At 27.0% G+C, this 19,015-nt stretch overlaps 1 protein-coding gene across 1 annotated transcript in view; it reads left to right on the top strand.

Moving 5' to 3' along the window:
* Nucleotides 1–19,015, top strand: part of LOC148312019 (B-cell receptor CD22-like) — a 571,734-nt gene that overhangs the window by 144,939 nt on the left and 407,780 nt on the right. Inside the window, exon 3 of the mRNA XM_088277952.1 lies at nt 18,694–18,826. Within this exon, the coding sequence (XP_088134078.1) occupies nt 18,694–18,826 (133 nt within the window). The remainder of the gene's footprint in view (nt 1–18,693; nt 18,827–19,015) is intronic.

Here is a 19,015-nt window from a genome sequence, read left to right on the forward strand (position 1 = left end):
TATTCACATACCAGTCCAGGGTAATTTTGAATAAATATTAGAGTGAAAAAATCACTAATATTTATTTAACCCCCCCTGGGATTTGAACCCGGGACCTCCAGAACAGTAGTTAATCATGCTAAACATTACACAACAGAGGCGGACAAAATTCGTATTAGGGTATTTAAATAATTATATACTGATGTAAGTCCATCAATTTATTCGGCGGTCACTTTGTGGTAATTGGTATCTATCTATTTTTATTTAAGTTTAAGTACAATACAAATTTAAGTAAAGTGTTGCGGAATGAAAAAGTAGTACTTATTTAGTTTAATTTAATTTGAATATTCAAATAATTATTTAATTTTCGATTTTTTAAGCATTAAATTCTTCGATGCTTGCTTGCTACCCTTATGACTTTCCTTATGAGCACCGTTTGAAAACTATAATCATTTCAAAATCATATTTCGTAAATTGATTTAGCAGTTACTTTGTGGTAAAATGTATCCATTGTGTATTTAAGTTTTACTTGGTAAATACCTCTATTTCTAAAAATCATAAGTTCGCGAGACAGAAAACATACGAGTTTGTAAAACATGATTTTTTTAAACATGTGTTTTTTAATTTACCTTTTTTTAGTTATGGTTTAATCGAAAAATATTCTTAGACTCAGCATTCATAGAAAATCATAAATCATTATTTATTTTGAAAAAAGATGCAATGGATTTGAGACTTAAAAAAAAAATAACATTATGTAGTTTCTCGCATTCAGTTACCTAACCATCGTTGAAAATTTTAATGGCGTATATCTAGGATCTCGCCATATTCTTTTAGATTCTGGGTTTTTCGAGATAATGCTATGTTTTCTTTTGCCAGATTCTGGACTAAAATGGTCGTTTCACGTGAATTTAGTAATTTATTCACGGAGGACGCAGACGTGGCGGTTGAAGAAGAACGCCAGGAGGGTCTCTTGTACGCCAAGTAAAAAAATAACGTTTAGGGAGCATTAAAAAGCTACACATTAAAGCTCGCTTAGTGACTTCACGTCAGTCTCACTGTAAATTTACCGCTTCAGTTAAACTTCTCTCCAAGTCCTTATCTACATTTTGCACCACACCGCGCTTCTTCTAACATAATATAACATTTTTCCTCCAAATTGATATTTGATGATTTAACGCTTTATATTTTCTGTATTTATTTATCATTACTTGGTAATAAAGCACTTTAGAACCAGACATAAAATACACACAAACTCGCAAAAAAACATTATTTTCATTTTTCTATCATTTATGTATTTATGATTTCCGCCTCCGTAGTGTAATGGTCAGCACGCTCGGCTACCGTTCTGTAGGTCCCGGGTTCGATTCCCAAGGGGGGTAAAATAAATATTAGTGATTTTTTCACTGTTATATTTATTCAGTATTACCCTGGACTGGTACCTGAAGCGGAGGGCTGATCACCTTTCCTTCATGCGTAAACGATCAAGATAATACTGATTTTATATGAAGCACTGCCCTATGCACCATTGGGGTGCAGATAAGGGTTTTTTTAATTTAATTTTATGTATTCATCATAATAATAACAATAAATTTTCTGTAACTTAACTATGAGTATTTCAATGTTTTAGAATTAGTACATAAACCCTGGTGATGACAATGTTTTTGTCGAAAGCGGTTGGAAAAATTGTAACAATAAATAGTGGGTTAAAATAAAGTTGTTTTATTTAATAAAGTTTATCAAATGTGCCAAAGTATCTGCGATAAACATTTAAGAAACAATTATTTTTGTATCGATAAAGCATATACTTTGTGAAACACAACGATGTTTTAAAATAAAAATAAAACTCTTGTATAAAAACCTCTTTTGAGTTTCTTAATGTTATGTCAACTACTTTCGACAGTTTTAAATATTGTCATTAACTGCTTGTATTATCGATAGTGTTACATTGATAAACACAAATGTGGTATTTTACTAATGTTTTTATACAATATTTAAATAACGTTAAAACTTTGGGAGTTATGGTAAATATTAAAAATAAATCACTTTAATAAATCTCTTCAAGATGTTTCAATATTTACTTTATAAAATAAAACAACTTGGAAAAATGTACCAATAAAAAGTGGTTAAAATAAAGTAGTTATATTTTATAAAGTTTATAAAATGTGCCAAAGTATCTGCGAAAAACATTCAAGAAATATTTCAATATTATTCAAGTTCTCGATATATTGTAAAAATTTACTACTACAGCAAAAGAAACCTTTACCGACTAACTGGTTTACAATGTTTCAAGAACAAATAATGTTCTCATCAACAGCTAAAAATTTAATAACTATTAAACAGATTGTATTTTTACGGTTTATAAAATAATATGTTATTTTCAAAATTATCCTGGTTATATTAATTACCTCAAAAAGTGGTCTCAACAAGTGCTGTATTTTTATATTTATATCATCACGTTATTCCATAATGATAATGCCCAATCATAAAATAACATAATTGGTTCATTCGTTCAAACCCTTATCCACACCATATGGTCAGCACTCTCGGCTACCGTTCAATTCCCAGGAGGGGGGGGTCAAATAAATTTAAGTGATTTTTTCACTGTAATATTTATTCAATATTACCCTGGACTGGTTCCTGAAGCGGAGGGCTGATCACCTTTCCGTCATGTGTAAACGATCAAGATAACACAGCGTTTATATGAAGCAGTGCCCTATGCACTATTGGGGTGCGGATAAGGGTTTTATTATCATCATTATTATTATTATGATGCATAGGGCACTGCATCATATAGACGCAGTGTTATCTTGATCATTAACACATGAAGGAAAGGTGATCAGCCCTCCGCTTCATGTACTAGTCCAGGGTAATATTGAATAAATAGTACAATGAAAAAAATCACTAATATTTTTTTACCTCCCCTTGGGAATCGAACACGGGACTTCCAGTATGGTAGCCGAGCGTGCTGACCATTACACTACGGAGGCGGACAAAGGAGGAAGATAAAAAATAATATAAAAGGAACATAATTATCAGTTCAATGAAATTCAACAAAAATATTAAGTTATTACTGATAAACTACTCAAATACTGGAAGTATTTAAAAACTGGTTTATTTTTCTATTTAAAAAAAATTAACGTATATAAACACATTTGTGTAAAAAACTGAGATGAGGATCTACGTTGTTTACTTATCAAACATTTATGGCTACAGGACGCATGTTGTTCGCGTCCAGTTTTAAACTGCCCTTACGCATTCCTGAAACGAAAAGCGATGATTGGCTGACGACGCGAGTCTAATTTCAGTTGTGTCATTTCCACGTGCTACCTTACGCAACCCCTAAATTCCTCCTTCCCTAACACAAACCCCCGCCCCTAGCTGTTCCCCGCTGCGTAAAACAAACATCATAAATGTGAGAAAAAGGATCGCCCTGAATTTTAAAAGTCAAGGCCTTGTTTATGACATATCCGAGCACCGATTTGAAAAATGTGTTAATATTTAAAAACACAATTCGGATTTTTAATCTGATAAGCTAGAGTGAAGTTGACAGCATTTGAAAGATATTTAAAACAGATAAAACCATAACTTTTGTAATTTTTAAAGTGTTTAAAAGTTTATCTCGCAATATTTTGATATATTTTAAATAAACGAGAAAAGTTTGTTCATTTTCGTCGGTATGTTTTTTTAAAACTCTTTTTGATAAAAAAATAATACATTAATAACTTAGATACAATAAAAAAGTAGAAAATTTTATATTAATGTCTCAACATAGATGATGAAGCATATTAAACTCTGGATATTTATAGGACTTACGGCCTATCATAGTCTGTTTAAGTGATCACTTTATACACGTGTAACATTCACCATTCAATCTATAATTGACAACCATACTACCTACTCAAATTTGGGATGTTTGGACATTTTAATTGACATATTCTTTCACATATTAGATTATCGGCAACATATATGATTGAGTTGAGTAAGGTTCTTTGTATAAATTAGCAGAAACATTCACGAACTTTTATGAAAACGTACTCAATTCAAACGTAAATGGTTCCGAACACTGGTATGTGAAAAAATATGTCAACCGAAATATAAATAACTCTTCTTTATTTTGAGTAGTGTGGTTATCAATCTTGGGAAGAATGGTGAAAATTACACGTGTTTGTAGGGATCTTAAACCAGCCTACGAATAGTCCTGTAAAAACCCACAAAATATCTTCTTCATCTGTATTGATATGTTGAAACGTAAAAATTACTTCTAAGTGGAGAAACCCAGATTTGTTAACAAGGATATGGACACACGTAAAATTTTGTGAATACATTTTACAGTTTTATATGCAATTAAAAAAAACTTGAATTCTATTATACTTATACATAAAATATTTTTTCAAATGCAGTTAATATTTTGACTTAGTTTAAAAAAACATTGTTTATATATTTATTAGTACTTAATTTAACATCATATTGACATTAATATCTCATTTAGTTTGATAATTTTATGAATACTTTAATATCTATATGTCTGTACATTTGTTCATCTCAGCGATTTGATTTTTTTTAAACCTTCAAATTAATAAACCATCACGCCGTTTCCTCGTAGGGATAGGTAGAGAGAATAGTACGCCACACCAGTCAATCTTAACAAACAATCTAAGCTTCATCAACATTCATGTATCTATCCATACCACTTTCAAGTATAGTTATATAAATACTTGACCCTGCCAAGTTTTCCTCGGTCTTATTTTAATCCTACGCCTAGCTACAATCACCTCATAAATTTGTTTTACTGTTCTTTTTTTAGTTATGATAATACTTCATTCCTCCCGAAGATGAAATATTCATTACGTCGGAGTCAAGTATCAGGCTTATAGTGAGATATTATAGTATTTAAAGGGCAGAGCTTTCGGGAACTTTAAGGTAAAGTAACCTAGTTGTAAAAAGTTCAACTACGTGTAAAAGTTGCGTTGTAAAGTTTCCCATCAACTCAAACAAAAGTTAAACAAGATGGCAGCTATTTTCTAGAAGCCCTCTGAATTCTACAATCGAAATCACGCGGTCAACATAAAAAATAAGGCAACCAAAATATGGTACTTGCAAATGGCTACCAACTCTGTAAAGCCTCTTGTGAAAAAGCAAAAATGCCAAAACCAATGTTACTGACATTTGAAAAAATGTTTTGTGGCTTTGTCTTTATTTTTTTCTCCTTTTGTTATTTTTTTTTTTGTTTTGGTTTTCTCGGTTTTATTCTGTTTTTCATTGTTATTGTTTTTTTTTTTTTCGTTAATTAAGTAATTGTTTTTCTTTTTATTCTTGTATTTTTTTAAATGTTTTTTAGCGTTGTTTTTTCTGTTTTTTTGTTTGTTTTTGTTTTTGTTTCTATACAAGTCCTTTTATTATCTATGAAACCGAAACTTTGTGGAGATAAAAGGATAATTAATGTTTGTCAATAAAAAGAAAAGTACTTATTTAAATTTCTGACGTTACTAAAAATATTTTTTGATCTGAATTCTCATTTCATATTTTAAAGAAACATATCTTTTAAGTCTAAATTTATACCATCTCGATAAAAATTCATTAGAAAAAGTTTGAATGTAATCTCTATAAAAGATCCCTGCTTAAATATCCTAATAATAAATTTCATCACAAACTAAGACAAACTTTACTTGAGGCGTATTTTTAAATTAAAAAATATATAATTTTCTGACCAAACTTCCAATATTTGTTATTACATAATGATGTCGTTTAAAAAAATTTGGCAAACTTTTGTATTTATTTACTGAAGAAATTTAAATAAAGTCTTGATGGTTAAAAAAGATGGTTATCTATGTATTTCAGTAGATAGAATACAATTAAGAAGTAAGGTTTTCTTCAAAAATAAAACTTGCAAATATATTTGTCAGTAAGTACAATCTTTAAAATGTGCTTCAGTAAAAAAGCTATTAAATATTATTTAAAGACTGAAATTATTATTCCGCGAGTAGTATTCGTTTTTCACAAACCACTTAGTATTTAAAATGTTTGTTTATTCTACAGCTCACCCGGAATCCTTTCCTTAGCACAGTTAAGAGCTGTATAAATCACAATTTATGTCGTTTAGATATTAATATTTCTTACTTTAAAATATAACCACGTTCCAACAATACGGTGTGAGAAGCCGCTAAGCTTAAAGTGGTATAAATGTAGCTTGATTAATCAAAATAAGTTGATGATAAGTTTCTCACCATTTTTAGACATATAATATATATTTCGTTTGTATTTATTTAAACGTCGGAAAAACTTTTAAAACGTATTCAATGATAGTTTTTTATTTAGAAAAATATATTTTTAAGTCTAGAGCAGGTCCTTCAAAAAAATGTTTTAATTTTAATTAAAAAAAAAAATAGAACGTATGAAAAACATTAAAAGAACCGATTAATATATCGCTCACTCCTTTCAAGAACGTCATAATTCAAAAAACATGATTTTTCAGGAGAACGTTTTGAAAGTTTCAAAATACAATACAATGATAAAAAAATAAATTTCAAGCCACTTATTGAGCTTTTTGCTGTGCAACAGATCTTTTGGCAAAACCTTAAAGTACTTTCTCCATTTGAAAAATATTTAGTATATTTAAAAAAATAATTAAACAATACCTTTTCTTCAAAATGCAAAAACAACATCTTCTGCCCTGTAGCGATTAAATATTGAGTTCAAAATATGCCGCTTTTGCTGGGATATAGTACATTTTCTGGGCATTCCGAAAACACGCATTAAAGAAAATTTACGATTTTTGATTTATGACGTTCTTGAAAGGAGTGAGCGATATGATTAGTACCAAAAAATTATCAACATATTTCAATTAAAATTTTATTTGATTTATACCTCTATTTTAAAAAAGTCGATTGTGATGCGTTTGTCAATTAATTCAGCACCATTAACAAGTACTGTGTGTTAAACAAAGTCTAAATTTTAGAGTCAAGTCCTTGGCTTGCTGAATGTCGTAAAGTTGTTCACAAATCTGGGTCTCTCTACTTTCTCCACTACCAAATAGAGAAACCCAGGTTTGTTAACAAGGATTAAGACATGCCGAAACATTGTGAATAATGAATTACTTTGGATATTTATTTTCACAACAATTGATAATGCCTTATGTAATGTTACATAAATTATATGTATTGCAAGGCTTGAATGAAAAGCTTTAATAGTGTAAAGTTTATTTCTTTCTTCTAAATTGGTTTCCCGTTATGCTAGAGTATATTTTCAACCTTCAAAAGCTTTATACGTATGTTCAAAATGAGCTTTGCATATACAAACCCGTCAATATCACCTGAGGGTTCAAAATCATAAAATATACAATATAAATATGTATTCACCAACTAGTCCAACATTTCTATGATAGGAGTAGTTTCAAAGGATGCAAAAGGGTGGATTGGGACAAACGCCCAAACAGGGTAAACTAAAAAATGTGTAGGTCATATATAAAGCGTAAGTAGGAAGTATTGCATTGTCACAATCAATATTGAATGCCTGGGTTTTCCCTTTTTCAGTTTGAACTCGTTCCTTTTCCCGAAAGTTTTCTTATTCTTGATGGAGATTTAGGACCGCCGATAAAGTCCAAGCTTAACGGGAATCGTATGAAAGCCTGCGACTGTTTGGTGAACTAAACAGCCTTTTGCTTTTTGTACTTGAAGGGTGGCTTTTTATTCATCATCCCTTTTAATAAAGCCCTAAAATGTAGGGAGCTTAAGAGGTCACCTAATGAAATTATTGCCAAAGATAAACGTTTGATCATTCTCATTTTTTTGAGTATTATTTTTACTCTTCATTGATCTCTATTTCTCTTTATATTGATTTGGTGTTTAATTTGTAGAACTCCATTTTAATCTGTGTAGTAATTTTTAAATCAAACAGAGATTGTTTGAGTCTACTAAGTTGTATTTTATTTTGTTTTGAATATTGAAAGCATTAACTTTGTGGATCATATTGACATATTATTTCGAGAAATAAAAATACTTTGTGTTCTGATCCACTCATATTTTTTATTAACCAACTAGTTTCGGCAACAACCTGTTGCCCTCTTCAGGGTTTCATTTATTACTGAATTTTATTATTTGACAGTTGTTTCGCCTAGTTATGGCATTTTCACACGAATGTTAAGACTTAATGAACTGACGGTTCTTAAATAGCAATACTGTATATTGATCTCAACAAAGGTGAAAAAAATATAAAAATCTGGGATTTATAGGGCTTACCAACTATCATAGGTTGATTTGATTGATCACGTAATCCACCTGTAACATTTGACTATAATTGACAACTACCTTGTTCATAAGATGCAGGTTTTCGAACAAAGATTTTGTCACACTCAAAATGTTGTACATTCTTATTTCATTTAAAATATTAATTAAATTATAATTATACTTGTCACAGTAGGGCTTTTTCAAAATATTGAATATGAACTTTATCTGCTTTTGTTTAAATCAATGCATAGTTATGGCTCCAGAGTATCTAAAAAGCTGTGAATTACATGAATTACATGATAAATTTCTCGCGCCCTTATTAGCTACGACAAATGCATGACTACGCTACACAAGTGTATAAAGTAAGTGTATAAGCGTGAAAGAAATGAAGTATTAGTATAACATTTAGGATTTTTTACGCAGTGTGTGGAAGTTTTTGGTAAGAAAATGTAATTAATTAAGAGTTTTTTTTATGTTATTCATGTTTTACAATTAAATAAACCCTGAAGATGAGAAGGTTCTTATTGAAACCGGTAGGTAAAAGTGTACTTATAATAAAAAAGTTGTTAAAACAAAGTTGTTAAATTTTAAAAGTTTATAAAATGTACCACAAAGTACCTGCAAAAAACATTCAAGAAATATAAAGTGATCGCTTAAACTAGCCAATTGCCAGGTCGTAAGCTGTAGGATGCCTAAATATCCTTCTTTTTTTCATTTAAAAGGGAATCATAGGTGTTTCATATCAAATTCAGACACCTATAATAATAAAATATTTAAAAATTACCCATTCGAATATATACAGCATTAGTTAAAAAAAAAACTATTTAAACTAAAATCTGCTTGAAGAATGAGTGTTTCACAGAAAATAATAAAAGCAACTCGTATAGTACGTTCAAACAAAGAAAAATTGTGTGCTAAAGGCAATTAGTCACTGACATTCTTTTTAATTACTGAGCACAGTAACCACATTAATTTATGTTTTAAGCTGAAGTCAAATGAGGCTTTTAATTATTTGTATTGCCGCAAACGTGTTTTCAGGTCTCCACAATTTTCTCCTCAGTTTTTTTCATCCCTGTTTGAAAAGGCTGCATTCTTACGCTGTTTAATGCCAACGAATCCCCTCTAAATTACACAACAAATTATAGAACATTTAATTTCATAACAGTTAGTTGTCCCAAGGGGTGGAAGGCAGGGGTGTATTTTGGATAGATAATTATTGAGAAAAATAATTCTTGTTTCGTTAAAATGATTAATTTGTATATTTTGTATTTAAAAAGCATTATTAACTTATTAGAATGGTAATATAACATTCTCCTTATTATTCATCGCTCATAAAGTGGGATTACACAAAGTGAACGATGATCGATGAGGAGAGTTATATATTTTTTAGTATTTCCATTTTTGTTTGTTATGAGTGTATAAACAAATATTCCATGCAGGGGTAGGGAGAGAGGATAGAACGCCACAATCTCCTGTTCTGAAAAATACTCCTAGCTTACTTTGCGTGCATACATATAATTATATATACTCTCTGATTTCGCAGATTTTTGACCCTCCCAGATTTTAGGTTCAACTTGATCAGGTCGTGCCAAGTATTTTTGGTTGTTTATAAAATTAAACAACTTTATTCTAAGCACTTTTTTATTATAAGTACACTTTAACCTACCGGTTTCGACAAGAACCTTGTCATAATCATGTTTTTTTTGTGTGTACTCCATTTTACTCCGTTTCATAAGGTTTTTGGGTGATTCCATTAGTTGTTATTTGGAGTTGCTACGCAATGCATAGTAAAAATAACATTTAGGACTTTTTGTGAAGGGAATGTAATTAATTATGAGTATTTTAATATATTTCATGTTTAAGAATTTAATAAACCCTGATGACGACAAGGTTCTTGTCGAAACCAGTAGGTTAAAGTGTACTGATAATAAAAAAAGTGGTAAAAACAAAGTTGTTAAAAAGTTGTCAAAGTTGTTTATAAAGTTTATAAAATGTGCCAAAGTATCTGCGAAAAACATTCAATAAATTTTTGGTTGTCCTCATTGTGTTCTCCCGTTTGCATATATATATATATATATATATATATATATATATATATATATATATATATATATATATATATATATATATATATATATATATATATATATATATATATATATATATATATATATATATATGTATATATATATATATATAAATATATATATATATATATATATATATATATATATATATATATATATATATATATATATATATATATATATATATATATATATATATATATATATATATATATATATATATATATATATATATATATATATATATATATATTTATTTACAACATTTTGAGTGTGTCCAAATACTAATCTCACATACTAATATAAGAGTTTCTGCTTAATAAAAAGCTTCTTTACATCTCACCAATAGATGTCTCTAGTGAAGTTTTAGTGATTCATGAACAAGGTTTCTAAATTGGTTCATATATATAGAACTTCCAAGAATTTGAGTAGTGTGGTTGTCAATAATGGGTAGAATTGGTGAATGTTACACGTGTGTAAAGTGATCACTCAAACCAGTTGTTATTTGGAGTTGCTACGCAATGCATAGTAAAAATAACATTTAGGACTTTTTGTGAAGGGAATGTAATTAATTATGAGTATTTTAATATATTTCATGTTTAAGAATTTAATAAACCCTGATGACGACAAGGTTCTTGTCGAAACCAGTAGGTTAAAGTGTACTGATAATAAAAAAAGTGGTAAAAACAAAGTTGTTAAAAAGTTGTCAAAGTTGTTTATAAAGTTTATAAAATGTGCCAAAGTATCTGCGAAAAACATTCAATAAATTTTTGGTTGTCCTCATTGTGTTCTCCCGTTTGCATATATATATATATATATATATATATATATATATATATATATATATATATATATATATATATATATATATATATATATATATATATATATATATATATATATATATATATATACATATATATATATATAATATATATTTATATATATATATATATATATATATATTATATATATATATATATATATATATATATATATATATATATATATATATATATATATATATATATATATATATATATATATATATATATATATATATATATATATATATTTACAACATTTTGAGTGTGTCCAAATACTAATCTCACATACTAATATAAGAGTTTCTGCTTAATAAAAAGCTTCTTTACATCTCACCAATAGATGTCTCTAGTGAAGTTTTAGTGATTCATGAACAAGGTTTCTAAATTGGTTCATATATATAGAACTTCCAAGAATTTGAGTAGTGTGGTTGTCAATAATGGGTAGAATTGGTGAATGTTACACGTGTGTAAAGTGATCACTCAAACCAGCCTATGACGGTCGTAAGCCCCGTAAATGCCCAGACTTCCATATTCTTCTTCATCTTTGATGAGATGTCAAAAAATAATATATATATATTTATATTTATATATATATATATATATATATATATAAATATATAATATATATATATATATATATATATATATATATATATATATATATATATATATATATATATATATATATATATATATATATATATATATATATATATATATATATATATATATATATATATATATATATATATATATATATATATATATAAATATATATATATATATATATATATATATATATATATATATATATATATATATATATATTATATATATATATATATATATATATATATATATATATATATATATATATATATATATATATATATATATATATATATATATATATATATATATATATATATATATATATATATATATATATATATATATATATATATATATATATATATATATATATATATATATATATATATATATATATATATATATATATATATATATATATATATATATATATGTAGATATATATATATATATATATATATATATATATATATATATATATATATGTGTGTGTGTATATATATATATGTGTGTATTTATTATTTTTGACATCAGTTTTACATTGTTTTAAGAATTTCATTATAATAGTAAAATTTAATTAACATATTTTTCCCTTGAGACGTTTGCCCCAGTTCACCCCTATAGAGTTCTATTCAAAAACCGCGAAGGTTGATGCCGTAAGAAGTTACTTAAAATAATTAATCGCCCCTCTAAGGTGCCAAGGACCATGAAACACGATACAAAACACAAAAAACGCAATTCGTCTTGATTAAGTTTGCGGCATTCTAAGGTGTTCTTTATTTCAATTATCGGACGTCAGGGGGATGGAAATTGGGGTATTTATTACAAATAAAGGTGGAAAGATAATGTATGTGAAAACATTTCAAGGGGAAGAATTTTCATCTTCAAATTCTTTGTTCTCTAAGGGGCTAGCTAGTGTCGTAAGATATTTTGTGATTCTAGGTGTTTATTCTGATTTTTCTATGACTTTAATCAAGTAAAAAATTTAAAACCAATATTAATTTTTGTAATGTTTTAATTTCATTTGTTGATTCGGCAGTCTCTTTTTGGTAATATCTACTCGTATCTATTATTAATTTAAATTTTACTTGGTATATTGCGGATATTTACTTGGTAAATGCGGATTGCACTGTCATTTTTTCAGTGACAGTGCAATCCGCATCAAATGGTGTTTAAAAATGATGCGCAATACATCGAAACACGTGTCACAATAGATTATACGAGTAAGAAATAGTAGTATTTACCTGGTAAAATTTAAATCAAAGATAATTAAATTTAAAAAAATTTAAACATCAATTTTATCAATTTTAAACGATAATAATGCTGTCTTCCAGACGATTTTTTTGTGATGAAATGTAAGTGGGTAATCGTGATAAGTTAGCTTCTTACAAACATGATCAGTCTCTATCTCTCTCTATCCTCCGCTCGTCTCTTTAACTCAGCATACCCGTTACAACGCATGTCGGAGATATTTAGTCCATGTAGGTTAAGCTGGGTTGTACCTTCTCTGTAGTTTTTGCCTTCATACATGACTTTCGCCATCGTAAGAAGCAGGCCTGGTATCTTATATGATAGTTTTTCTATTTGTCTAGCTGTTGTGTTACTTTATTTAGTAAGTATCCAGACTCCCCTGCCCTACTTAATACCTAGTTGTTTCCTACATGTTTCGAACAATGAATCTCTATCATGCGCCTGTAGCACCAAATCTCAAATGCCTAACGCCAACATCAATGACAATATGTATGCCTAATTTATTTTTTTTTTAAATATAAATAGAATTGAGTGAATTTCGATTGTGCCTTCAAGATTTTTTTCAGCATTTTTCATTTTTAAGATTGTCTCCGTAAGGGGGTGAAAATTGATTCCGTAAAACCGTCCATCCGTCATCGCGTGATGTGGTGGAATCACCCCCATTGCCACCACCCAGGATGGATGTTACCCCGTGAGCATCTGCGATATCTTGATCGTTCGCAAGCCTCCGGTGATCAAAGCCTTCGGGCTCCGCGAATACTAAATAGATAAGGGGCTGCTGTTTGTTTATTCAACCCGTTATTGTAGATTTTTTTATCAGGAATTTTCAGGATTTTAAAGAATTTTCAGGGTGGTTTAAGGCATGTCTTGAATGTGTCGCTTCATGAAAAAAATCTTTAAAAAATATAAAATACTTGTTAACATTAAACGAATTTCTTGAATGTCTTCTGAAAGTGGTTTAAATGCTTGTAAGATATGAATATTTTTTTAAAAACTGTAAAACACACTTTTAACCATGAAAAATAATACTGGCTTTGAAAAAATATTCAATTTTACTTTTTTTTAATGATATATTGATTTATTAAATTTTCGTTATTTTCTTAAAAAAATAATGAATCAATAAATGAAAGCAGAGAATTTTTATTTTGTGGATAAAATTTGATTAAAAAAAAATCACGTGATAATTAAATTTAAAAATTAAATCGACATTTTTTATGTATATATGATGTTTTAAAAACTGTTAAATAGATTTTTTTCATTATTTGATTTTGTCACTACCATACCTAGTCATTTTAAATGTAAATTTTGCTTTTTAAATACCTCTTTTTTCGAATCAATTGTGACTCGTTTTCTGCATGAGTTTCAAGTTAAAAAAAATCCTCGATTAAATAAATTATTCTGTATTTAACAAAATAAAATATGTTATTTATTGATTTAGCATAGACATCGTGAAAAAGTACAGAGATTTGAATATTAAAAAAAAATTGAGTTTATAGATGTGATCACAACTAGTTTTGCAAACTGCAAAAATGCAAACTGTAGTATATATTTGATATATATTTTCAAATTTATATGAGGGAAAAGCGAAGTAGAGACTGGAAAATGGAGAATTAATTTAAATCTGCTTAGTGCAAATTCTCACTTGGTCAGCGACGTTCTGAAGTTTTTTGTTTGTTTTTTACCTTAATTAAAAATAGTTTTGTTTGAGTTTTCCCCGGTTTGGTAACTTGGCTAGTGTGCACAGCCAGTTGTAGACGGCCACAAGCTTAGTTTCACAGAAGATTCGCAACTGACTGAAAACCGATTTACTTCCTGAATTTACCGTTTGAATGTAATGAAAGTTATTTCAGATAATGATAATATAAAAAAAAATTAAAATGAAAAACCCGCAAAGCAAACATAAGATGCTTTTCTGCAGGTTGTAAGGATAGGGAAGGCAAATATGAAAAATACATAAAAAACAACTAGATCAATTTGTTGAATTTATAATTAATAATAAAATAAATCGAACCCGTGACGCCAGTTTCGCAGCGTCTACCCAATTACGCCATGGAGACTGTCATTTTAGTGATCTTAAAACTTAAAACAGTTGTATTTGACCACTTCATGTATTTATATTTATAGATCCAAATACTCATAAAAAGAATAATTTATAATTTTAAGTAAATACTTACTCTTTAAATAGAGGACTCGTCAAATACAAAACAAAGATATTTGAATGAATTTAATGTTAATATTTAGAGCAGTATCACTAAAATTATATGGTAAAGCGATGGATCTAAATGAGATTGAACGATGGAGTTCTTGATTTACAACTCAATATAATGAGAATTCATCCCACAGGGGATTACGAAACCCATGAAATATACCAGACTGAAAATAGTACGTAGAACCAGATACCCATTTCACTCTTCTGACCTGAAACGAAAAAAGTGTGCAACAAAGTCGTGCTGAAAATCGCAAATCCTCTTGTCGCCGCTAGGATCCAATGGGAATACCTGGTCCAAATGTGACCCCTTCTCACACAGAAGCCTTCCAGTTAATACAAGCTACAACCCTCTAGCCGCTACCTAATACAGCCTTCGTGGATAATACTCGGAAGGCTGTGGCGGCGTCCACTGGAGCTTTGTGAAAATTAAAGTATGGAAGGAACTTCTCAACGGATGGCCGGCATGCTCCGTATAATACTCGTATAATGTATATGTCTATTTTGTACATACGGTGTATGCTAGAACCATAATAATTGAAACAAGAATCCTTACAATTTTCGGAACTCGTATATGCTGAACTTTACTTAGAATATTAGCTTTATTATACTTAAAAACTGTAAAATAAACTAACTATTTTATAAATTATATTAAAATTTGAAGGTATTCCTTGGAACAAAATACTTTTATTTCATTCATCTTATTTTAATGCTTACAAAAAAACCTATAAACAAAATTGCTTTTTTTGAAAATCAGTTCATTTTTTATGATGTTAGAACTTAATTACTATACCAAACGGTTTCAGAACTTTTATCTCAAAAATGGATCAATTAGCTTCGAAACCGGATAATATTAATTATAAATTGTCATTCATTGAACAATGAATGATGAGGAGAGTATTTTAAAAGTAAACACATTTTTTGACATAAAGTCAACTATTTGGTTTACTTTACAACCATGAGGATATGAACAAACTAATATTGAAAATTTTATTTACACACGTATGAAGATGCATATTATAATGTAACGTTTTGTAAAAAAAATTTAACGACCGTTGAACAATTTTAGAGATTTAATATATTTCCTTAAATATATATATTTATATGTATATATATATATATATATATATATATATATATATATATATATATATATATATATATATATATATATATATATATATAAATATATATATATATATATATATATAATATATATATATATATATATATATATATATATATATATATATATATATATATATATATATATATATATATATATATATATATATATATATATATATATATATATATATATATATATATATATATATATATATATATATAAATATATATATACATATATATATTTATATATATTTATATATATATATATATATATATAAATATATAAATATATATATATATATATATATATATATATATATATATATATATATATATATATATATATATATATATATATATATATATATATATATATATATACTCGTATAAATACGTATGTGCATGTATGTCGTTACTAAAACAAACATCGTTGCATTTATTTATTCTCGATTAAAACCTACACTAGACGTATTTATCTTACAAACCTTTCTCTTAACCGACTCACGGTAAGCGGAGAAAAATCACGCTTTACCAACCATCAATTAACTCTCTAACGCTATTATTTGTTGCACATACTTTAACGACCAATTTAACGACCGTTGAACAATTTTAGAGATTTAATATATTTCCTTAAATATATATATTTATATGTATATATATATATATATATATATATATATATATATATATACATATATATATATATATATATATATATATATATATATATATATATATATATATATATATATATATATATATATAAATATATATATATATATATATATATATAATATATATATATATATATATATATATATATATATATATATATATATATATATATATATATATATATATATATATATATATATATATATATATATATATATATATATATATATATATATATATATATATATATACATATATATATATTTATATATATTTATATATATATATATATATAAATATATAAATATATATATATATATATATATATATATATATATATATATATATATATATATATATATATATATATATATATATATATATATATATATATACTCGTATAAATACGTATGTGCATGTATGTCGTTACTAAAACAAACATCGTTGCATTTATTTATTCTCGATTAAAACCTACACTAGACGTATTTATCTTACAAACCTTTCTCTTAACCGACTCACGGTAAGCGGAGAAAAATCACGCTTTACCAACCATCAATTAACTCTCTAACGCTATTATTTGTTGCACATACTTCTACTCAATTCTTCTGCAGTATGGACTCCATTGTTTTCTGTGCTGGATAAATCAAGCTAGAAGGGAAAATTCATTGCCTCGCCAAAGATTAAGCTTCGCCGTCGCTCTCGGTACGTATTCCTGAAAGTTGGTGGAATAGAAAAGTCCGAATTTCAGCGCAGTAAATGGAGCAGTGCAAGAATGATTGTGTTATTTATAAGAGCCTGATAAAACAAAAACTGAGAAGCTCATTTTTTTCATATTTTGAAAAATATTCATTTTCTATAGTTATTTTTTTAATCATTTCAATGCATACTGTAAATGTGTGCATATATAAAAAAAAACACTTGATTTATTTGTAAACAAAAATAATCCAAAATTGTTTAACACACTAAACGCTTAACAAAATATATTCATGCACAAACAAAAAAATACTGTAGAAAAACATTTTCATATTGAAAAAGAAAATAACCCATTACGAATTTAATGGGGAGAGTGCATTTAAAATTCATTGAAATATACGTAATACGGGTATGTCTCTGCATGTCATAGAAAATTGTAGTATGAAAGTACAATACATTAATTCCCTACTCGGATCATGTTTCATTAAACCATTTTTCTGAAATTCCAGATATAGAATTTCTATGGATATCAGATTCTTGTTTTGAACGAATGTTTCTATCAAAAGACGAGCAATTATGAAAACATGTATCTTGAATTTTATTGTTGAATCTCATATTCACACACACTCATGTATGTATGTTTATACATATGTATATAAATATATATATATATATATATATATATATATATATATATATATATATATATATATATATATATATATATATATATATATATATATATATATATATATATATATATATATATATATATATATATATATATATATATATATATATATATATATATGTATGTATATATATATATATATATATATATATATATATATATATATATATATATATATATATATATATATATATATATATATATATATATATATATATATATATATATATATATATAAATAGATTAATCAACTGAATCAACTTCCTAGAATATTCTCGATAATTGTTTAATAACTAATTGGATTATTTTGCTCTTTCAGATACGAGATTAAAAGTAGACGCAGTTCTAGGAAGAAAAGCAATCCTTCCTTGCAAAATAGAACCGGAAATACGAGAGGACAGGGTTTCCATGGTGCTGTGGTACAGAGAAGACGTCGGAAAACCACTATACAGGTAATTTTATTAATTAATTTCAACGATGAACATGTATAATGTACAGAAAATTGCAGTAAAATGTTGAGTTCAATTAAATATTTTCATAATATGATAGCATTCATATCATGTTCAATCATAAAAACATTTTCCTGGTATCAATCACTCTGAAATAAAATGGCTTCGCTTCAACCAGCTGGAAATCCTTCA

The sequence above is a fragment of the Brachycentrus maculatus genome, unplaced genomic scaffold (assembly GCF_059751285.1).
Source record: "Brachycentrus maculatus isolate JH-2025_06_01 unplaced genomic scaffold, ASM5975128v1 h1tg000050l, whole genome shotgun sequence".
In the NCBI taxonomy this organism is placed as follows: domain Eukaryota; kingdom Metazoa; phylum Arthropoda; class Insecta; order Trichoptera; family Brachycentridae; genus Brachycentrus; species Brachycentrus maculatus.